The following is a 22,875-nucleotide window of genomic DNA, read 5'->3' on the forward strand; positions in this document are numbered from 1 at the left end:
CTCGTGTAAATGTGATGAAATGATACAACCAGCATAGGATTGGACCAAGAGTGAGATTTCCACTCGGGATAGCATCAAGATGGGCTTGGGTCGAGCAGTCCAAAAAGTACGTCCGAAGAGGCGCCTTGTGTGGTTGCGTACATACAGAACATTTGAGGTTGCATCATACACTCGAGTGTACAAGTCGAAGCTGACTCGAGGAAAAAAAAGTAGCATTCCCTGAAATTCGATAATGAGTACGGTGTGTTCGGCGAGGTTGACCCACGCATGGCAATACTCGTTAGTCTTGGCAGAGGGCGATGCGGGCAAGCGTCATCATCAAGGTGTCAACGGTGATGTAGGACATCAGTGTTGGCGATAAGGATTCAGCTTCCAAAAGGTTAATTGATTGCAGCAGCGTCAGATGATGGCGTGGATGCAGAGAGAAATGCGCTAACGACGTCTTCAGTTGGTAATGAGAAACAGGGGATAGCTATGTGTCGGCATGGGCCGAACAAACAACAGACGTATACGGAGAGACTCGGTCTTGGCCGTCGATCTTGCTTGTATTTTGCAGGCCACGTTGTGTTGTGCTGGGCTTGCGTGCGCGCAGGCGTGTGTGTATGTGTGTGTGTGTGTGTGTGTGTGTGTGCGTGTGTGTTTTTACTTCTGTTGCCCTTTTGAACAGGGAGAGAAAGGGGTTTGGGCGGGCCTGTCGATCCGATTTGGGGGCGTGGCCTCAGATCTAAGCTAAACGGCTTTTCCACGCTTTTCCACGCTGGTGCTGCATCTTGCTTTGGGCGATTGAGAAACACGCGGCGTAGCTGCAGACTAGTGCACTAGAATGGAGTCAATGACGAGTCAGGCGCGCTCATTTGCGGCAGCGAGTGCGGGCTGCACAAGACAATGTTGTCTGTGTGTGTATGTGTGCATGCGTATTGTCGGCCCTGATTGCATCGTCAAGGGAATTGGCAGGGAGGGGAGCGGGGTCGGGTTGCATGTAGGTATGTAGATTGAAGACATACGTAGTTAGCTGTGGGTTTGAGATGGCCGGGTTGGCGGGACTGGGTGAGCCTCGACTCTGTCTGTCACCTGGATGCCTGGCATAGTGAGGCTGGAGGGGGGCCACGGCGCGGTCTAGGTCATGAGTTTGACCGCTGGTGTGCCGCTGTCAAAAACCGTGGACTGCAAACCTCGATTAGTAAACGTTGATTCAACGGTAAACTGCATCGAGAAGAATGCGCGCCACAGTCGCCAGAGTCCATGGGTGCAGGGGGGGTGTCATGGTGGAGAGGGAAAAAGCAAGGCCGGGCTGCAATGGGGGGGGGGGGCAGAAGTGGGTTTCAGGATATGGAAGGCGCGAGGCAAGGCAGGCGATTGGCCCGGCGGGTAGAATTCGTCAATCTGATCTGTGCGATCTGAGCAAGGGATCCCTGCGTGGACAGTGTGGAGGATCCGAAGGAGAAATCCAAATACTACCGTCCAAGTGCGAGTAGGTACAGCGGTTACCCCTTCTGTGACGGCAGCTTAGCAGCGGGATCAGGCCCTTCCTCTGCAGAGGCCCACGGGTGGCACTGCGCCCCCCGATTGTGATGGATTTTGTATGTACACAGGCATACTACAGGGCCTTCCGCGTGTCTTGATTGGGAAGCAGGGCGGCAGTGGATTGGCCGGCACGGATCCATGTCACTCACGGGCGCGGGAGCAGAATGGCAGTGGGCGTGCAACCACGAGGTTGTAGGTCAAGGTTCAGCGTCGCCGACCTGCTGAGTAGTAGTACGGCGCGGGAGGGCGACATGCAGATACAGACTTGGTTGACAGTAGCCACCATTGTCGCGATCTACGCACCAGGGGCCCAAGGGCAAACCAGACGCCTCCATGACACAGGAGCAGGCGTCAGAGTATCTGCAGGGAAGACGTCTTAAACCTTGGTAACTCGTAGCTTGTCCCCTTCTCCCCTTCCGCCCGCGCAAATCCTCTTTTGCGTGCAGACGGGGAGAGCGGGGCGGCCACGAGCACAAAGTCAATGTCAATATTGCACGAGTCGTGGCCAGGTAGCTTTGTCGCAATGTGTCGGTGCTACTCCGCGGAATGTATACATACCGAGTGGGCGACTACTTGGTCTTGTGTGAGAAACGTGATGGTATTGGGATGGAATTAGACACATTGATGGACGTGTTTTGCGGCATGGGTGGGCGAGTTTGTTTGTTTGGGGGGGCCGAACGTCTTGGGTCGGCCAGTGGGACTTTGAAACCTGTCGCACGAGAGAGCGTGGGTGGGCTGCGGACGCGACATGCAGAGCGACGTAGCATGCGATTTGGTTGCGCATGTAGCCAAAGCTACTTTAGAGTATGGTAGAGACAAGACAAGTCAAGACAAGACAGGACCATATTCTGTGTGCGAGAGAGAGAGAGAGAGAGAGCCACAGCTGGATTGCTGGAACCACCGTTGGTACCAGGAGACGGGAGCCGGCACAGCAGCATCGGTCACAGTAGCGCGAGGGGAGATTTAGGTGCGGCTGATGCGCAAGGACACCAGTGAGCGTCAAGCAAAAGGGAAGGGCAACCAAGTCTCGTGGCCTCTTGGGCCAAGCGGAAAGCCCCGCGCGGTGCTCCGACGAACAGACGGAGTTGGTGGAGGTTGGACTTTGTGGTTGTGGATAGTATTTTGGGCGGCCAGTGGGACATGGGTTGGCGATCCAGCGACTCAGGGACCCCAGGCCGGTATCCAATAGTGCAGCGACAGGCGCTGGCAGTGCTGGGGAAAGCGAACGCGATGCTCAGCTTGGCGGAGGTTTTCGCAATCGTGTTCGACCCCTGCGTGGGCAAGGGGGGTGAATCAGCGGCACACGACTGGATGATTTGCGCATCTCGACATGTATGTAATAATGTACGTGGCGCAGGCGTACCCAGGCAGCAGGTAGGCCGTGGGGACTGAGGGGACGGGAAGGGAAGGGAAGGGAAGGGGGGGCAGGGTGTGAGGAGTGGAGAGGGGAGATGTTAGTGCATAGGATAAGGGGTGTGTGTGTGTGGATGGGTGGGTGGGTGAGTTAGGGCATAGTGGTTGTGGGATTAGTATGAGCATGTCGCAATAGTCATGGCAGATCAGTGGAATATGACAGTCGTAACAATAGATTAGCAGCAGCAGCAATAGCAGCATCACGGTCAACCGTAGTGGCTGAGGCTCAGCAAAACACACACACACACACACACAGCAACCCACACAGTCGGATGCTGTGCGTGCCGGAGCCTCTAGCCTCTCACCTGGGATCCGCTTTACCTAAAATGGACTAGCACAAATGACCCCGGATCTGATGCGTCAGCCACACTCGTGCGCCGCAACTTGTCTGCCTCTGCCACCAACAGGGACCGGCGGGACCGGCTCGACTTCGGTGGGCCCGACACCTGCACTGCAGCTTCACGCCCTCACCCTGCCCGTCTCGCCAGTCTCGCCAGTCTCGCCAGCCTTCCAGCCAGCCAGTCCGCCTGCCTGCCCGTCTCTCACCCTCTCGCTCTGTCATTCTGCCTCCCTGTCTGCAGCGTGGGGTTTGCCTTTCAAGGCCATTGCCACGGGCCAGGCTGCACCCTTCATCCTGGCAGCGGCGGCGACGACAATAGCAACAGGCCGGTGTCAGGTAGAGTAGACGCAGAGCATCCCCACCGATGGCGTAGCCGGCCCACTGCTGGCTGGGGGCATGAATGGAGAAAGTTGGGCGAGCCCTGCTCTCGAGACAATCAATCAAGCAAGCAATCAATCAATCAATCGCTCGTCACCCAAGGCGCGGCCAGCCTCACTCGCTGCACCAGCCGGGCAGGCAGGCAATCGAGATGCAAGCGTCACACCCTCACAGATAGCCGCACTGGCAGCAGCGCCCGCCTTGCTGCCACGGCCCAGGGCCACCTCGCCGACAAAGGCCACAGACAGGCGGGTGACGACGTCTTTTGGCAATCAACGGTCTTGCTGCGTCCCAAAACGTCGTCGTCTGGCCCTCTGCCCCCTCCGAGCATGCCGAAACGGGCTCCCAGACGGGCATCGCCAGTGCGCTAAGGGTATTCCAAATGCCACGCCTGCTGCTGACTGGCGCAACCATCCCACACGCACCCACTCGCTACCTCTCGCTACCTTTCGCTACTTTTCGCTACTGGCCCGCTGGCAGATCGCCCTCCAGCCCACCAACGGCCGCCAGCACCATGCCATGCCATGCTCCTGCTGCTCCTCCTGCTGCTCCTTCTGCTGCTCCTCTCGCTCTGGGTCGGCTGTATGTGCGTACCCAGAGTACGAGGCCTGCCTAACTGCTATTTGCTCCCCCCCCTCCCGTGGCGGCCACGCGCGCCCCCGTTCTTGTTTCCTGGCCTTTGCAGCCCTCTAGGCCCAAGGCTCCCTACCCACGAGACCGCTTTTGAACAGCCATGCAGCTTGCCGCGCTCGACGCAGCATCGGCCAGCTCGACAAAAAGGACGGCCAGCGCCCGACTGAGGCCCATGGCGTAGCCCCCGGGAGAACGACAGGCCCCAAAAGGAGTCGTCGTAGTGCCAAGCTCACCTCGCCGACCTCAATCCCTCCCTTGTGAGGGCCGTGACGATCGCACTACCAGCGCCCGGAGCGCAGCCCAGCACCAGCACCCGTTTGATCGACGCCCGAGTGCTGACTGCAACGTGCATCGTGCGCCGCTCGAGAGAACGCTGCCTCAGATGTAATGGTTCGCACGAGAAACAGCACACGAGAATGCTCTGCCAATGACCGCCCACCCTTCTTGCCCTCTCCCTCTGCCAACCACCATGACAGCCACATGGTCGCCCGAGGCGGCGCTCCACCACTCTGCCCGTGCCCATGTATGTAGTGTAGTGTAGGGTAGTGTAGGGTAGGTATGTAGCTATCCTGACAAGCTCTGCCAGGTCTACTAACTACTGCTATTACTATCACTACTACCAACATTGCAACTCTATTCCAGGGACCGTTGCGCTGTGTCCATGCATGTACACATGTATGTAGCCAAGTACGTATCTATGTATATTCAAGTCCATCCATCCATCCATCCACATCCACATCCACACATGCACCATGCACTGTATGGGGTGACGGAATCCAGGGCCTGGCACCATGGCAGCGCATCTGCTATCCATGTATTTGGACTCTTCTGGGTGCTGCGGGCAACCAAAGCTGCCAGCCCGGGCACACCCTGGAAGCTGCTGAGGCTGGCTGAAGGGGCCTGCTGCTCAACCTTTCGGCCATGGACATGTTTGGTTTTACAGTGCGCAGGGCAGGTCGAGTATCGCGCCCAGTGGGGGTATTCCTGACTATCGCTATGCTGTCTACAAAAGCCCGCCGGCCAATGTGCTACGGGCGCACCGTCATGAATCGGCAGCCAAACGGCCAGGGCCCCTAGTATGTGCACCATGCTGCGCGAGCGGTGGGCCGCTGACGGGGACGAGCGCGCTCACGGCGGCCAGGGAGCGTCGCAGGGGGTGCGCGGGCTATTCACCCTGGTCCTCCCACCATGGAAATGCGAGCTGGGCGTCCCACTTGCTTTTTCGGCCTCCCCAAAGATGGCGTCCGGCGAGCGCCATACGCCATGCCACGATGTGATACAGGGTACTTGTCGAATCCGACGATCTGGTCCTTCTAACTAGGTCCATCGCTGCCTGTGTGCGTCGTAGACAGCCATCACACTAGCCTTTTGCTGCTCAGGGCCCAGTCAGTTGCTCTGAGCGCCCCATGACGCCCCAGCGCTCTGTGTCCACCATCTCACCATTGCCTTAGCCGCATCTTCTGAAAAGCAGAATCCTCGCTCACCTCTGCCCGTTCCGAACAAGTCAATAACTCCTCGACCGCCTTGGCGTCCAAGTGTCAGGACTACTCCCTCCCCACGCCCGCCTTGATATATACCGGTGCTTCGCCTCTACCACGTTTACCGTTGGTCCGTCAGACAACGTTCACTACCACTCAACATCCACTCGACTCAACAACACACTTGCATACACACACACACACGCACACTTTGAATCAACCCTTCTGCAGTCACCAACCCGCCATACGGTATGTCTCCTCTCTCTCCCCCTCCCTCGGACCCTTTGCACATCTCGCACTGCCCTGGGTACATCCCGTCCTCTGCATTTTGTCTGCAACATATCTTGTCAATCTATACATTGTCAGTGCCTGTTGCAGATATACCCACCCCTCCTCTCATCTCCCCTGTTTCCACCTATCAACACTCAGCCTCATGGTTGTCTCACCCCCCTCGTATTCTCATCTTGTGCCATGGTTATCTCCAGCCCACGAAACTGACCTGCTACGCTCAGCCTTCTATCGAACATCGACTCAGAGTCAAAGTTCGCATTTCTTCTCACTTGTTTTCAAACAACTACATCCTTCTTAACCGCAAAAACTTCACAATGGTTGCCCACAGACGCGGCCCCTGGTCGCAGCACGAGGATCAGTGGCTTGTCAACCTCGTAGCTCGCAATGGACCCCACAACTGGGTTCGTATTTCACAAGAAATCGGCTCTAGGTCACCCAAGCAATGCAGAGAGCGCTATCATCAGAACCTGAAGCCCTCATTAAACCATGACCCAATCACTGGCGAGGAGGGTGAACTGATTGAGAAGATGGTTGCTGAGATGGGTAAGAGATGGGCAGAGATTGCTCGGCGGTTAAAGGGTCGCAGCGACAATGCTGTCAAGAACTGGTGGAATGGAGGCCAGAACCGCAGAAAGCGCAACCCTGAGCGTGCAGACCAACGACCCCGCGACTACATGCACCAAGCACAGCCTGGCTTCCACTACCCATTGCCCAGCACTCATCCTCACCATGAAGAGCACCACCACATGACCCCTCGCCATGACCAGCAACGACACGACTCCCACCGACCCTCAGTCCACTCACCACATGGTCTCAAGCTTCCCCAGCCCCAGCGATTTGAGCCCTACCCAGCACCTCGCCCACAGCCTCTCGATCTCGCCACATACGGATCACACGCAGCTGTACGAGCACGAGGATTTGAGACGCCCATGCCTTCACCTTCTGGATACTCCATTGTATCTGCCGACGGTGCTCCTTCCCTCATCACTGACACTGGCTCAGAGTCGAGGTCCCCACGTGGTGCCGCTTCTCCCCCAGACATGACACTCGCACCACTAGTCGGTAGCAGGGAGGAGCGCAAGAACTCCAGCACTCGCTACCTCCCCGCCACTGGCTTTGCGCCTGAAGACGACTCTTCTAGCGATCCTTACAGGCGCCGTGGCTCACTTCAGCTGCCTCCTCTGCACCGCAACGAGGCTCAGGCTTCCAAGGCAGCCCCTTCTTTCCGTGAGCCAAACTACGAGCGCCCGCAGCCACCACAGCTCCTTACCCAGCCGACCCCCCAGCTTACACACCACCACTCGATGCCCCAGTCTGCTCCCACAAGTGTGCCACAACGACCACTACCACCTTTCCACTCACTCGCTGAGCCAAGGCTACCTCTGCCCCACTCCACAAGTGCGAGCAGCAGCCCGGCATCGAGACAACTGCCGTCCCCTTACGTCTTGCCCTCAATGCCAGCAGAGGCACGAAGCGCACCCGTCTCGCCAAAGGACCGAATGTCTCTGCGAAACATCATGTAGATTGGCCTGTGTTTCACACTGTCTACCATATCCCTTCTTGTCTATATGTCACGTCCGCCACTTCATGTATCCCTATTAATAGCCGAGTTGTCCACCATCGGCATCGCTTGTTCTAGTCTTTTTCTTTTTCTTCTCTTTTCTATCAAGGTTCACATCCGCTTGTATTGTACGAAATCATCAAGGAACATTGGGCATGACTAGCAGGGTTTCCCCCAAGTAGGGCCTGTCTACAGAAGGGGCATCACATTGGGAGGTTGTATCATCTTGTTTTCGTTTCGGCCACTTCTCAGCATTCTGTGCGTTAAAGTTCGAAACGCTACTTTGGCGAGTCATCTGTATATTGCGACAAACTGTCGCTAGCGATAATACCCAATAGTGTCATCGGCACTTGTATCTGCTCTATGGCCATGTCAAACAAAAAATACGAATCGTATATCCATCAGCTCACTTCTAAACTTACACTCCCTGTCCATCCACATGACTGATCCCTCAGTTGAGATACCAGAAGTCCAGCGACTCAACAACAGCCCAGAGGGACCACCCTCATGACCGACGATCGGCGAAGACTAATCATGTTGCCCCTCAACCCCTACCGGCGCGTTCTCACCGCCCCAATGATACCTCGTACTAGGTGTACTGGGCGTACCCACCACACGACAGACATTCACAAACGGCCAAAGTACCCCATGGCAGTGCCTCAACCCCCCCACCACACCTCGATCAAGGCCTGGACCCGATCCTGCCTCATGTACCGATCAGCTTGTGCAGTCTTATCCGTTTCAACATCTGCAATATCGCCTAGTCGCCCTCGTCATTGGGCTGTGATAGCATTGCTAACAAGAAATCCTTCGTGTCAGCATTTTTTTTCACTGGCCACTCCTTTCTTGGTCACTGCAGCTGCATGTAAGCTGTGGTGACACTAGATTCCAGGTCATGATAATGTCACCTCGATACATGCAGCCTCCAGCGTCTCCTCTATCGGCTGATCCCATCCCAAGGCTGTGCTGTGGGTCGAGTTCGCAAATACCGCCGTTAAGCAGGCTTTCTCCTTCTTGTACGTCAACACTTGTCGTAGACTTGTGCCAAAAAAAACCCGTACACCTGCCATGCTTGTCTTAATAACAGCATCACGCTGGCCGTATAGCTATGAACCATTTACACATCTTGTGTTCAAGTGCATTGTCACACGCACTAGGATGCTCCCCGTTGCAACCCCAAGTCTCGAATCAGAGCTTCGGCTTTTCCCCCGCTACGGCACGCCCGGCCCCCTTCTTGTCGCCATCAACGTCCGCATGCGGACTGTCCAGCCTCCACATTATGCCTAACACTTCCCTGTTCAATCCATCACTTTTGTTGCTATGCCGTTGCTAGAAACGTCAAAGTCAACGGCGCACCCAGATCGATGCCACTAAAGACACAGGGTCGGCGACTAGAAACTCCTCACCACACCCACCACGACCAAGAAGAGTAAAGGAGTCACTGAGGGCTAGATCATGCGCCCCCTCCCCTACGATCCTACCATGTTCGGCTATTAGACTTTGATCGTCCGGCTAGCGCGCCACAGTTCCAGTGATGCCCCCCCCCCCTTAGCGTAAATCTGCAAAGTAACAAACCTGCTGCAAGCGTTGAGAAAAATGGCATGGACCTTTTGGCCGCAGGGGACCGCTTCCCATGACTGGTACCCTAACGTGGCCATGCATGCACCAATCGATAGTACCCTCCCGGATCCTCACGTCTCGGGTCTACGCCGTCAGGTCGGGCGTCCCCGCTATCCTCGACTTTGCCGTCTAAATTGCCACGGTCCACCACAATCATCTTCAGTTCCTACCGCTAATGCATACGCCGTTGGAAAGGCCGTCCATTTGAGGCCTTTTGGGGGGGGGTTTCGAGGGAAATAATTAACATGGCAGTTTTCCACTCTGTCGGGTCCGAAAATACTCGGTCACTGGCCAGAATTTCAAACCATCTTTCATTACACCATGGCTACCTCTACTTAGGCGACTCGGGAAGAACGGTGGCATTGTGGGACACACACACACACACACCCTCTCCATCCGTAGAGTCCCGGTCGAGAACTTGCTATACGCGCATGCGTATTACCATCGGCTTGCAGACTGGGCGCTACGGGTTCCAAAAGTACAATCACCCGTCACAAGCCCAGTCCCGCCTTGATGATTACTTATTCTCACCAGCCACTATTCTTTCCGTGTTGCCATGTCACGTTGCTTCCAGCTGCCCCTGTCAGTGTGATGGAGATCTTGTGCTCATCGCGCTTTGGCAAGCATCGCAGCATCTCAGTGTCACCCTAATCGCAGATCCCACCGGATACCCTCCGCAAAGGAGGGCCTTCTTTCTGGCTCGTGACGTAAAGATGCATGAGCAATACCCCATAAATCTGTGCATTCAGCCTGTGCAAGGTAATGCTGTCTTGAACAGATTGCCAGGATGGCGTGGCCAGACATAACCCTCGTCAACGAAGGGAAAGAAAGAAAAAAAATTGTGCATGAAACACGTAGCCATCAAGGCAAGGCTATAGCTGTCAATAACCTGCAGGACAAGCCAAAACAGGTGTCAAGCGAAAAGTTCCTCGGTCCCAAGTCTTTTTTGGAAACCATGGTACCGTGGCGGGTGCCCTGGTGAAACGCACGAGTTGACGGTTGTCGGTCGATCGTTGTCTCGCTCGATCTTGTGCGGTTCATGCGCATCATGGACAAGTCTGTGCCCCCCCAAGTCACTATGCGGTGAAGACGTTGCACGTCAAACGACTTGCGGAGTACGGGTCCCGGAACATTGCGGCTTGGAGTGTGCTGGCACAACGCCTATGGGACCGAGTCCCGCACTTATTTTTTGTTCATTCAACGGACGCACCCCACGGCTCCCGGTTATCTGTCAGGGCAAGAGCGTGGCCGATCTCACTTGCAGTACCGGGCTTTTGCTCTTGGGAAAAGTCTGGTTCAAGCTACGGAGCACCGCGCTTTTCTTTCCCTCGCTCCCTCGCTTCCCTTCCCCCCATTGCTCCCACCCCTTTTACCCCTTGAAAAATCAAAGCCTGCATGTACATGACATGTACAGTAGCTCTGGTGTGCGAACCAAGAAATCCAAACGTATCACACTTCGGTGGGATATCCCCACTGGGCGTAAGTACTCAAGTGGATCCCTCTCCAGTTAACAAAGACAAAAGTCAGAGGGGCCCGTTCATTCTCCCACCAGTCCGTCGTTCAATCGCGAGACGCTGGTGAAAAATGACACGGCGAGCCCACCATGGCTCGTCGCGAAGGTTTCCCCGTTTGGTTCCTGCATGATCATCGGCCATCGTTGCGCTGGAAAAGCGACCAGTGCATGCATGGTGCTGAACTGGTTGCGCTTGCAACGGCATGGAAAAAAGGAGAGAGAAAGAGGGAGGGAGGGGGGGTTAAGGGAAAGATGGGTAAGGTACTAGGCACCTTGCAGCCTGACTTTGCAACCTAGCCCGTCGACGGAGTCGGTCAAAACTCCGTCACGAGCGACAGCCAGTGTTTTCCTAATTCTCCTTCAACTCATACTGGACCTGCATGCCACCTAGCAGCGTGTGTAAATGAGTTTTAGCCCGCCAGCACAGCCACTCCTGCGCATTTTTTCACCTTTTCCATTGTCTCTACCCTCCTCTTGAATAACCCCCATCATGCAGCCTTTCCAAGAAACACAATATGTGGTTTTTCTCGACGTCGGACGTCGTCGTACAAGAGGCGGGGTGAGAAAAAGCTTCTCGCTTACCAAGGCGAAGTTGCGGCATTGCGGCTGATCTACCCAGCTATAACACCTTGTCCTAAGGAGCATAATCATCACATCCCTTGTAACAAAGTAACGACCCCAGTCCACTCACTGCCCTACGCTTACTCTCTTTTCTTCTTCACACATGGCCTTGACGACAGAACCTAATAATTATCGCAACACCACAAAAGCATACAACCACGCCATTCTAAAATCTCACGCAACACTTTTTCAACCCTTTCGTCACGCGACTCCAGAAAAAGACCTAGCAGTATGCGCATCGGGCCTTTTATTGTTTTACTACAGCCAGCGAACAATCAAAAATGGTCATCTTGCAATATGGTAATTACAGGGACATACGCTGCATTGCAAATCCCCCGGGTTAATTTTTTTTATGATTTTCGCTGGTCATTCGGGGCGACTAAAGCGTGTGCTATCGCAATTGGCTCAGGGGGGTGGAGAGTGGGATTCGCCTACTAACCCGATTAGGGCATTGTTGGCAAAAACTTAACTTGCGTCATTGCACATTTGCACGTGACGCTGCTTCCCCCCGGTCGCGCGTCCTTTCTCGGCCCGGCGGATCTTCCCCAGCCACGCAGCCCCTTCTCCGTCTCATCCCACATCCGACTACTACATACATATTATATCATCAAAACAAACGCATACCACCACGTGCACAATATCGCGTACTGAAAGCATTGCTACGTTGTACAAAGGCCGAGAGCTATTTAGAGACTGGTATAGCTTGCCTGCTTCGTCGCGTCACCACACACCCCTTGCTGCAGGCTTTCTTCGGCTTCGCCGGGTGCAAGGAGCAGCTGGACGCTGGCTGCAACAAGCTGTGCAACGCATCGTGCGTTTTGTTGATGTCTGCAGCTGCTGGCGGGCAATGTCGGCTAAAGGGCTGTATGATCCTGATCAGAGTGCTGTAGATACCCGGTGGATCCAGCCCTGGAGTGAGGCGTTCAGGGTGAGTTTTTTTGTAGATGTTACTGTATCGGGGCTGGATTGATACTTTTCCCCCCTAAATCAACTTGGCATATGCAGTGGAAATATCCCACCAACTATGTTCCGGATTATAACGTGCACATGAAGAATGTTAGACGGGGGGGGGGGGGGGAATAAAGTGACTTGCAGCTAACTGGTGATACAAATTAGGCTCAACGCGATGTTGGACTCCGTGTTCCTATCAATTTCCAGACTGTGCCCGGTGTCTCGCTGACAGCAACGTGCTTCCCTCAGAATCAGTTTGAGCATGTTGCTTTCAAAAGGTGCTTTTCCAATTTGCTTGCCGTGGGGTTTCGCAGGTTCACCGTGGATACGTACTGGGATCCTCTACGTCAAGTATGGAGCTTGTGTCCTGTGGAGCTTCCTCGAGCAAACGGGGGTAACTCGAATAGTGCAGAGGCGCCGGTGAGGACAAGCCAGACGGTAGTGCAGTCCAGTGATACTGTGAGGGCTTCAATACCAATCTCAACAGTGCCTCTCCCTCCCGGGGCACAGAGACGCCAAGAGACGGCGACATCCGTTGTAGGTTCATCATCAGCAACAGCATCTCCATCTGTTGTATCTGCTTCTGCTTCTTCAGTATCTTCGGCACCAACCAGTGCAGCAGCTCCCACTATCATCGACTATCCGAGTCCAGATGGGCCCCCAATCTTGCAAATCGGCAACTACAATTGCACTTCTCTTACGACATTAGATCTGCTCACGGGGATATTGGAAGATTTCCTAGACGCAACCTCCACTACTACTGGCGCTGCTCTAGTCCTGTTTTCATTCAATGTACATGCCGCATCCTCAATTACCAACCCCAATGCCGATGCTCCTCTCCTTTCTCAAGGCCAACTTCCCGGACAAGGACAGCTCCTTAGCGATGTACTGCGAGGAAATATCTCAGATGAGATGTATAAGCCCACCAACCTGGCTGATCAGCGAGCAAATCTGAACAACTCTTGGTATGATGTTGAGTGGAACAACCAGCCAGTACATGGATACTACGAAGGGTTGATCAACGCCGAGGGCCAGTCATATACGCGCAATGGATGGCCAACAGAAGCTTTCATGGAGTTCAAAAAGCTATTCCGCCTGGTTGCCAGCTACGGTACCATTGACTCTCAAATGCGTGAGTACAATACCAGTGCCGACTCTGGCTACATCTTCCCTGCAGGCACACTTTCCAACCAAATCTCTACCTCCGTCGACTCAGATGGCAGCGTAACATCCGGCTGTCTCTTCGACCCTTCCTCCACCAGCATCACAACCCCAAACGCCTCCTGGGCCCTCGCCACCGCCCCGCAACTCGACCTGCCCGCAACCCCCGACCTTTCCCTCCTCATCCCCTCTATCACCAACCTCACCCGCTGCGGCACCTCTCCCTTCCTCAATCAAACCCTCGCTCGTACCCCCGCAAACCTCAACCCCCTCCCCTACGCCGCCTTCGTCCACTCAACCCTCTGGTCCTTTGCCCCAGGCGAACCTTTAAACGCCACCCAAAACGACGACGCCAACGCCCTAAACCGGTGCGTCGTAATGTCAAAATCCACAAACCCCAGCCGCTGGCGCACAACCGACTGCCGCGACCCCCACCGCGTCGCCTGCCACGACCCTTCTTCCCCTTACACCTGGCGCCTCTCCACCACTTCCTCCCCTTACGACTCCGCAGAATCCCACTGCCCCCCTCCCACCCGCTTCAGCGTCCCCCACACCGCGCTCGAAAATGCCCATCTCTTCTCCGTCCTCGCCGCCAGCTCCGACGCCGACGCCGACGTTGTCTACGTAAATCTAAATAGTATCGACACGCCCGACTGCTGGGTCGAGGGCCGCAACTCCACGTGTCCGTACCTGGCGAGTACGGAGACGGATCGCACGCGGATTGTGGTTGTGCCGACTGTGGCGGCCGTGATTATCTTCGTGTGTGCGGCGCTGACGTTTTTTGTAAAGTGTGCAGCGAATCGGAGGGAGAATGTTAGGGGGAGGAAACGGAGGGAGGTTGGGGGGTGGGAGTATGAAGGGGTGCCTAGTTAGATGAGTCTTTTTTGCGAAGGAAGATGGGAGTGGAATAGAGGGGAAAGAGAGATGGTAGAATAGACGTTATTGCTTCAATATGAAAACTAGACTCTGAAAATGCAAGTATGCAATGGTGATTGGGGGGGGGGGTATCACTACAATAAATAATCAATCAATCAATCAGTCGACTCCGACTCCAATAACCCAGACCCAGGTTGCTCAAATCAAGCACCACCATGGATATTCCCTTCCTTCTTGCCCTCAAACCTCTTCAAGCATTCGCTCAACGCAACCGATGCTCGACTTTCGTCCTCCGAACCTCCCAAAGAACTCGCTCAACACAGAGGACAAAGATGCTTCACTTACTCCACACGATAAGACCCCTCAAACCTCTTCGTCCGCCCCGAACTCCTCGTCGCAACCGCCGTCTTGCGCTTCGTCTTCGTCTTCGGCCCAACATACGCATCGTCATCACCACCATCTTCCGACTCCGACTCCACCGCCTTGCGGGCAGCCTTGCGCGTAGCAATTTTCCTGGAACGCTTGGGGGATGGCAGGGAGGAAGAGGATAAAGGGGCATTCTTACGTTTTGTAGGGGTATTGGCAGCAATGATATCTGCATCTTCGTCTGTTTCACCTTCTGCATCTACATCTCCGTCTCCATCTTCAGAGGACAACGACGGCGACGAAGAGGCAGAGGTAGATGTCGATTCCAACTCCTCCTCCTCGTCCTCGGACTCTTCAACCACAGCAGCTTTCCTAGACTTGACCTTGCGAGCACGCCCACCGCGTCCACGCCCACGTTCCTGTCCACGTCCCCGTCCCACCGGCGCCCGCCGCACCTTGGTCAGCTTCAACCCGACCGAATGCCTATCAATCGCCTCGGCATCGCAATGCTCGTAACACACGGCCGCCGGACCACCGAGATTCTGCACCAGCGCCGCAAAGTCGGTCGGATAGTGCCAATCCTCATTCTCGTGCTCGAGACAGTACTGGACACAGCGGGTTAGATCCAGTGCGTCGGGGCCCGACGGCATGATTTTGACCCCTTTGGCCAGGTCGCGGAATAGAATTGTCTGGGGGGATTGCGGCGAGGCCATTGCGTTCTCGGGTGTGTGGAAGCCGGTTACGCTGACGCTGTATGGGTTGAACGACGCGGGTTTTTTGATGTCGGCGTGCTTGGTGACGGTCCAGTCTTTGTATACCGGGTCGGACTTTGCGCGGAGGTTCATTTGGCCCTTCATCATGCGGTAGATTGTGTTGTTTTCGATGGGGCCGGTGGGCATGGCGCGGTAGTGGTTTATCATGCTGGCTAGGGTCATGGCGAGCGCGCCGTTGGAGATGAAGCGGGTTATGATGTCGAAGGATTTTATGGATTGCGGGAGGAAGGCAGTGACTTCGGCCATGGTGAGGTTGCCGGTGGGGAAGGGGAGCCAGGGGGAGGGCGCGTCGCGGAGTTTGTTGTAGTTGAGGGCTGCGGAGGATGTGGACGGTGTCCAGGTAGTGGCCGACTCGCTGGTAGATGGCTTCTGGGGTGTGTGATTGGGCAGTGACAACGTCTCTGATGAGCTGCCCTCCGTCGTGTGGCTCTCTTTGGCTTCCGTAGTCTGTACGACTTGGTAGATGGGCTCTGCCTGGATGTCTATGTCGTGCTTCGCTACTGCGGCTCGCAGGGGAAACCATCCAAGCACCTCGGGGATGTTTTCTTCTGGAATGTATTCTACAGCGTTCTCTGGATCAACAACCTGCGCATTGAAGGGAGTCACAGCGTTTCCCAATCTATGCTTGTTGTACGCGTCTAGGATAGTCCGTTCATTGAAGAGTGTGCGATGTAGTACTACCATGGGGTCCACATCGCGGCTGTTGCACTCTTCGATGGCTTCCCAAAGGAGCTGCTGGAGCTGGTCTCGCAAACACGGAATATTCGTGTATAGGTATTCAGCGTCTATCTGTGCATCATCTAACATGTCCTGGATCTCTGTCCGTGAGAAAGCGTCGGGAGTGAATTGCTGTGGGGGAGAATCCATTGTGAGTAGCTGTGTGTTGATTGACTACTCCTGTTGGAGTTGTATGAATGCAATTGTATTGGAGTGTTCAGTAGATTGGAAAAACTCTGTTTTACAAAATCAAGGAAGGTCTACTGCCTAACAATGTATTGAGCCCCCGGGTTCACTGAGGTACCGGTGAACTTGTCACTGTGAAAGTGAAAGTGAACCGCTGGCAGTGTTTGCAACACCTCACCGAAGACCAATGCCATTGTGCGTTGGATGAAAAGACTGCTATATAATAAAGAGACTTTTACGTGAACAATGTCATAGAGATGTGTGCTCGAACATTGTTCGAGTCTTTGTCTTAGCCATGTTCGACGTAGTGTAGCACTTCAGTCAATTGAAGTGACTTGCGAGAAACCTGTACATTCATAAGTGTTGATGGGGAGGACGGACATTCATCGATATAATTTTGCAATAGCACCTAGTGGTTTAATAGGGATACTTGCTTCGCACTAGCAGGCAGAGCGCGTATTTTAATGGACATTGGCATGAGAATCGCTTTCACAGATCGTTTGCTTGTATTCGGCCAATTGGACCCAGTCTTGGTCTTAGCTTTGCGTCAGCCAATTAATAAAGTAAGGCTAAACAAACGACCAGGGATGGGCTTTATTTGACTTCGGGGCGTCAACAGCCATGCTCGGCAATAATTCAGAAACTCCGTTTCACAATCTGTTCCTATCGGAGAGTTGCGTTTAAGATGATAGAGAAATCAAGGGAGAAAGGCAAGGAGGTGGATGATGGAGTATGGTTCTTGCCGTGACTCGGCTGAGGCGAAGACGGCTAGGGCTTATTTGGTTCAGCCGCATTTGCAATCTTAACTTTGTTCCCGTCGTAGATTTAAAGCTTCGTAGGGAGTGCTAGCTGCTTACTCTCGTAGCCGAGTCTTCCCGAACTGGGATAAGCAATGGAACGGCTGTTCGGTTGGGGTTCTGTTTGATGTTAACTTGAAAATCACGTGATGTTCACGTGATCAGCCGATATACCAGGCCTGGTTAATGATGGAGTCTCTAACTAGAACTGCAAATCAAGAAGTATAAAGCTCCGTTCTGTAACTTCAAAGCGCGCACTCAACCGAGTACGACAGCGTCATGAGTCCTGTTTTTGAAGCGGAGCCTGAATCCAGTAGATAGAACGCAGAACGTAGCTGCAATCACGCAAGCGAACAAGCTTTCCAGGCCAGTCTTCTAGATGAAGCTAGGGTTAGGTTTGGCAGGCGAAAAACGGATACGTAACCGAACAAGGCCCCAGTAGTCGTCTAACGTATCAACGGTTGCGCATGTTTTCGTGGGTTCCCCGCATGTCCAACCGCCACAGCCTCAACAATGGCTGCATTGGAAATCCTTCTTTATACCATTCTCGCTGAACTCATATATCGCCATGCTTACGGAATTTGTCATCATTCTGGTTGTTGCCTTTGTACACAACGTCGCCACTTACCTTCATAATTAGACTGGCAAGTCGCCCTAACGTTCACTATTCAGCCTCAATAAGAACCCTTATTCAAAATACCCAATGCAAGAACAAAGAATTCGGAAAGAAACAAGGAGAGCCCCCCGCGCCAGTGTGCGCGCCCATCGACATGGCGAATATGCATGGGTTAATGACGTTGCCGTTCCTATGCCCAGCAACGCCATGCAATGCCTAGAACGCAACTGGCAGGTCAGAACGCTAACGACTTGGGATATTACCGGATTACTTCTTGTCCATGACTATCTCATGTCTTCAGCCGACATGTATAATGTCACCGTGCACCTGTAGTACATACAGCTGATGCTGGCATTGGTTGCCTGAGACGGCAACGTTCCTTCAGGCTTCCATGAACTGCGCTCTTGCCAAGCAAACGTAAAGTGAAAGGGCTATAAAGTGAAAGGGTTATAAAACGAGCGAGGGCAAAAGTTATAAACTTTTCTCTCACACTCGCCCCGCTGGTTGCTTCAAGGTCATCATGAAGTTTGTATTCAACCTTGCCTGGTTGTCGCTTGCTGCTGGCGCGAGTATTCGCAGCTCGCAGCCAGTTACCTACGATGGCTACCAGGTCCACCGCATCCGGGCCATTGGTCAAGAGGGCGCGTGGGCAAAGCGTGCAATGGAGTCAATCCCTCACGAGACGCTCAATGAAGCGAGGGGTTCCTGGGATGTGCTCATTGCACCAGACCAACTCGATGCCTTCAAGCGCCTCGGGCTGAAGTCACGAACTCTACACCAGGACTTGGCATCTTCCATTGCTCGCGAGAGTCAAGTCAAGAGCGTTTGGAAGAGGCAGTCAAACGGCTCTGATGATGCTTGGTTTGACAGCTACCACCCTTACGAAGATGTGAGTCCACGTTTACCAGTCTCGAGATAACGCTCATACTAACATCACTAAAGCACATCACCTGGTGGAAGGACCTCCAAGCCTCTTTCCCCGAGCAGTCAAACTGGACGAGCAGCGGAAAATCCTACGAAGGACGCGACATATTCGGTGTGCATCTCTGGGGAGCAGGTGGCCCTGGAAAGCCCGCAGTCATCTACCACGGCACTGTGCATGCCCGTGAATGGATCGTCGCTCCTGTCAGTAAACCCAAAATTACTGTTCTTCTTTCATAACTAACACTTTGTAGACTATTGAGTACATCACCAAGCAGCTCATTGATGGATACAAGGCCGGAGACAACGACACAAAGACAATCTTGGACAAATACGACTTCTACATCTTTCCCTTTGTCAATCCAGATGGTAAGCCGCAACTCATTTCATTGTCCTGAACAACTCACTCACACGTGACAGGCTTCGTCTTCTCCCAGACCGACAACCGTCTCTGGCGCAAGAACCGCCAACCCCCACCTGCCAACCAAAACCAATCCTGCTTCGGCCGCGATGTAAGAAGCACTCCCCAACCTCCCCAAATTCCACGTTCAACCTCACTAACCACATCCACAAAGATCAACCGCAACTGGGAAACAAACTGGGACGCCGACCCCCGCGGCGCCTCCCCAGACGCCTGCCAACAAGTCTACCGCGGCGAAAAACCCCGCGACGCCCCCGAAAACGAAGGGCTCGACAACTTCATCCGCAAAGTCCGCGATGAACAAGGCATCACGCTCTACATCGACTGGCACAGCTACTCGCAACTCATCCTCTTCCCCTTCGGCCACAAGGAAACGCTCTACGCACCCGAACTCGGTATATGGACCAAGACGGCCTCGCTGATGAGCGAGTACATTCGCGATTCCTCGAAGAACGATACTACGTACCTGTTTGGTCCGAGTGGAGCGACGCTGTATCCCACGACGGGTGCGTCGATTGATCACGTGTATACGATTGGGCGGGCTAAGTTCTCGTTCACGATCGAGTTGCCGGATACGGGTGACTTTGGGTTTGTGCTGCCGCCGGAGAGGATCAGGCCGGCTGTTGAGGAGCAGTGGGTCGGACAGCAGGTGCTGCTGGCGCTCCTGGATGAGCCGTTTTTTGACGGTGCGGGCCCGGCGATTGGGACTAGTACGTGGTAAAGCTGAGTAGGAGATGGGAAGGCTCTGGCGTGACGACTAGAGCGTATTGCTAGTTGAGCTATCGTGGATATGTGTAATGAATTTATGATGCGTCTACGTTGCTCCTGCAACCGATGCTAATTCTTGTCATCTTCTGTTTTCTTTTCATGCACCTCTCCTTGTACCGTGTTGAAAGTTTGTTGTTGGTCTCGAGTGTTGATGTGAGGAGTCGACTTCGCTTGGACTTGCATGACACTAAAGTTAGTGATATAAGTGAGAGAAGCCGCACCATTTCTACACCCTCAACCTCACCGTTGGACATCACCAGATCACCACCAATCGTGGAGCTCACTCATCATCATCACACAGCAATGCAAGGAGACTCCCAACCTTAAGTCGCCCGGCATGCAACGCAGTCCAAACAACTCAACCCTTACAGACTCCGTACTGCAAGATCCAACAACAACAACAACACCAAAAGAGAGCATAGGAGAACATTACCGAACACCCTCACCAGCCAAGGGGGAGCACATGATGTCGAGTAAGTATATCCTGAACTCGTCAATATGAGAGACACCAGAGCTGACAAAAACACCAGACAACACAAACTTGCCTGAAAGCATGTACCGCTCATACACCACCGAGCCAGACCACCTTCCTGAGTACCGCCATGGCACTGAGGCTCACGATTCCGCTTTTGCACCAGTGAAGAGCGGTAATCCGCAGATGCAACTAATCATCTCGCCCCGTAAAGAACATGGTTCTGGTGAGGAGAGCAGCGAGCATGACACTCATGGCCAGGAGGTTAAGAGCGAAGACTCCTTCGTTACAGAAGATCAAGTGGACCAGCCAAAAACTCCCATCAAGAGTTGTGTATCGGTGCCCTGGCATGGACTGCTCTCTCCGAAAACCCCTGGTTTTGTGAGTGATGGCTGGATGATGGGCACTAGGCATTTGGACGTCGAGATGAGCGATGTAGGTGCACCTGGAGCCAGGAATAGCTTTACAGTTGAGGAAAACCCCGGCCGAGGCATCCCTGGCGGAGAGAACAAGAACGATGGCGATGTCGAAATGGTAGAGCGTGATGCGGCACTTGCGCGCGAGCTCGAGAAGGCTTCGAGTCCCACGCCGATGCGACGTAGTGCCAGACTGCGCAGACCGCCGCCGTCTGTCTGTAAGTAAACTGCTGTAATAAACTTTTCGAATATGTACTGATAATTTGTTCGCGCAGTTGACGTCAAGCCGAGTACACCAACTACACCGACTCCACGTGCCGCCCGCAAGCGCCCCGTAGACCTCGAACCCCCGGCTCAACCCGAATTCAGCGTTGTGGCTTGCAAGTCCAATCCCGTACTGTTTGAGGGACTTCCGACTGTGCACTCGCTGGATTGGCAACTGCAGTACCCGCCTGGCGGAAGTACGCATCCGTCCTATCCATACCCAGTTCTAGATCCGCGGCTGATATTCCATCAGCCATTCGTACCTGTTGTTGATGGCTTGCCGGATATCTCTCGCGTGCCGAAGCTTACACTTCCCTTGAATTGGAAGCACGTGTCGTGGGCTGGCCTCCTTCCTATTGTATTCGATCCTTACCGTCAGGCGTTCAAGCTGACTCCTATCGGTCCATTGCCTCTTACGTGCGAAGAGCTTCGGCAGGCGGGCCTACACAAGTACGTTCCGGGCGGAGAGCTTCACCCAGAGTATGGCTTACTACCCGATATGCTTAGGTTGGGCGACGGATCGGACGCAGAAGTGTTTGACTTTGACGGGGTCGATTGGACCTTGCCGTGGGAGGGTCAGCTGAACTTCCATGCACCGACTACCTTAGGACCCAAGTCAAGCAATAGGACTGACAGCTCAATCAGCCTTAGTACTTTGAATGTATTCAGCCTGGAGATTTCGCATCCGTGGCGCGAGGCGCGAGACTGCCCCAACATGATCATCGACCTCGCAGACGGCTGGCGTTGGCTTGCCTCAAAGGAAACCGATCCAACTGCTAACTTCATTCCCACACCAGGAAAGACCCGACGCGGTACTGGAGCTCTGCGCTCAAACCGCAAACTCAAATCTCCAATTCCCGAGCTCATGATGTTAGCTCTCGAAGCAGAGCCATCTACCTCACTATTGTCAACTGAGCTCAACCCCATCCTCCAGAACCAAGACCACTACCTCACCAGCCCAACTGTTAATCTATTCTGCCCCTTCAAGAGTGTTGCAACGCCCGTAAATGTTGACATCACACTACTAGGCGACACGGAATTTACCATCATGGAGCTGCTGTCCTTTTTCCCACAGCATTACTACTGGGGCCACGCAGCAGACCGCCTAGCACGTGCAGGCATCCCGGCGAATTTCGTCTGCAAAGTACTCAGCATGACGCGAGCGCTGGACGGCGATACCGTACCCAAGTCTGGTACTATTAATAGTGCGGCTAAGAATGCGCGTGAGAGGGATGTTGTTAAACGCGGGGTTACGGAGGAAATGGACATGGATGACGACGATGGAGACACCCCTGTTCCGGAGCCGGTCTCATCGACTGAACCGGATGACACAGAAGTTGTTGCTAGCTATACGGCTGAAGGCTGGGCCTACGATGTCTGGGGCAAAATCGACTACCCACTTCTTGCTCTTGCGCACGGGTTGCAGTCGCTTCCTTCGGGCGTGGATGCCGGGCCGTTGACTAAGGCGATTATTTGGTGCAGGGAGAATGGGCGCCATCGCGTTTTGCTGAGTGAGGTTCCTGGTTTGCTGAAGGAAATCGATATCGAGTCGCTGATTGAACCTGGTGAGGCTGGATGTCCCGACACAGAAGTTACGAGCAGACATGCAGAGGCGTTGAAGAAGGAGCGGTTGAGGTTGTCGAGGATAGCGAAGGCGGGGAAGACGGATATGGAAGGGGGTGCAGAGGGGAGGAGCAAGAGGAGGAGGGTGGAGTAGGTATTAGTGAAGATTGGTGTAGGGATGTGATGAAGGAGGGAAAGTCAGGACTAGGAAGTGGTTGATGATATGGAGATGGAG

General features: G+C 54.1%; 6 protein-coding genes across 6 annotated transcripts; 5 read left to right on the forward strand and 1 right to left on the reverse strand.

Annotated features, from left to right (window-relative positions):
* Positions 1–5,375: 5,375 nt before the first annotated feature.
* Positions 5,376–5,609, forward strand: COCMIDRAFT_93792 (uncharacterized protein; the record flags this gene model as incomplete). The annotated part of the gene is made up of 1 exon (XM_007689232.1): positions 5,376–5,609. The coding sequence occupies one exon, from the start codon at positions 5,376–5,378 to the stop codon at positions 5,607–5,609; it is 234 nt and encodes a 77-aa protein (XP_007687422.1).
* A 762-nt stretch (positions 5,610–6,371) lies between these two features.
* COCMIDRAFT_25841 (uncharacterized protein) lies at positions 6,372–7,580 on the forward strand (the record flags this gene model as incomplete). Its single annotated transcript, XM_007689207.1, has 1 exon — positions 6,372–7,580. The coding sequence occupies one exon, from the start codon at positions 6,372–6,374 to the stop codon at positions 7,578–7,580; it is 1,209 nt and encodes a 402-aa protein (XP_007687397.1).
* A 4,639-nt stretch (positions 7,581–12,219) lies between these two features.
* On the forward strand, positions 12,220–14,357 carry COCMIDRAFT_36264 (uncharacterized protein; the record flags this gene model as incomplete). The annotated part of the gene is made up of 2 exons (XM_007689214.1): positions 12,220–12,300; positions 12,489–14,357. 2 exons carry the CDS (start codon positions 12,220–12,222, stop codon positions 14,355–14,357), a joined length of 1,950 nt encoding a protein of 649 aa, XP_007687404.1.
* A 344-nt stretch (positions 14,358–14,701) lies between these two features.
* On the reverse strand, positions 14,702–16,366 carry COCMIDRAFT_25843 (uncharacterized protein; the record flags this gene model as incomplete). Its single annotated transcript, XM_007689208.1, has 1 exon — positions 14,702–16,366. The coding sequence occupies one exon, from the start codon at positions 16,364–16,366 to the stop codon at positions 14,702–14,704; it is 1,665 nt and encodes a 554-aa protein (XP_007687398.1).
* Positions 16,367–18,335: 1,969 nt separating this feature from the next.
* Positions 18,336–19,878, forward strand: COCMIDRAFT_93763 (uncharacterized protein; the record flags this gene model as incomplete). Its single annotated transcript, XM_007689233.1, has 5 exons — positions 18,336–18,704; positions 18,758–18,940; positions 18,991–19,105; positions 19,157–19,248; positions 19,312–19,878. The coding sequence occupies 5 exons, from the start codon at positions 18,336–18,338 to the stop codon at positions 19,876–19,878; spliced, it is 1,326 nt and encodes a 441-aa protein (XP_007687423.1).
* Positions 19,879–20,262: 384 nt separating this feature from the next.
* COCMIDRAFT_93819 (uncharacterized protein) lies at positions 20,263–22,794 on the forward strand (the record flags this gene model as incomplete). Its single annotated transcript, XM_007689234.1, has 4 exons — positions 20,263–20,398; positions 20,456–20,562; positions 20,668–21,031; positions 21,089–22,794. The coding sequence occupies 4 exons, from the start codon at positions 20,263–20,265 to the stop codon at positions 22,792–22,794; spliced, it is 2,313 nt and encodes a 770-aa protein (XP_007687424.1).
* Between the last annotated feature and the right edge of the window lie 81 nt (positions 22,795–22,875).

The sequence above is a fragment of the Bipolaris oryzae genome (assembly GCF_000523455.1).
Source record: "Bipolaris oryzae ATCC 44560 unplaced genomic scaffold scaffold_54, whole genome shotgun sequence".
Classification (NCBI taxonomy): Eukaryota; Fungi; Ascomycota; class Dothideomycetes; order Pleosporales; family Pleosporaceae; genus Bipolaris; species Bipolaris oryzae.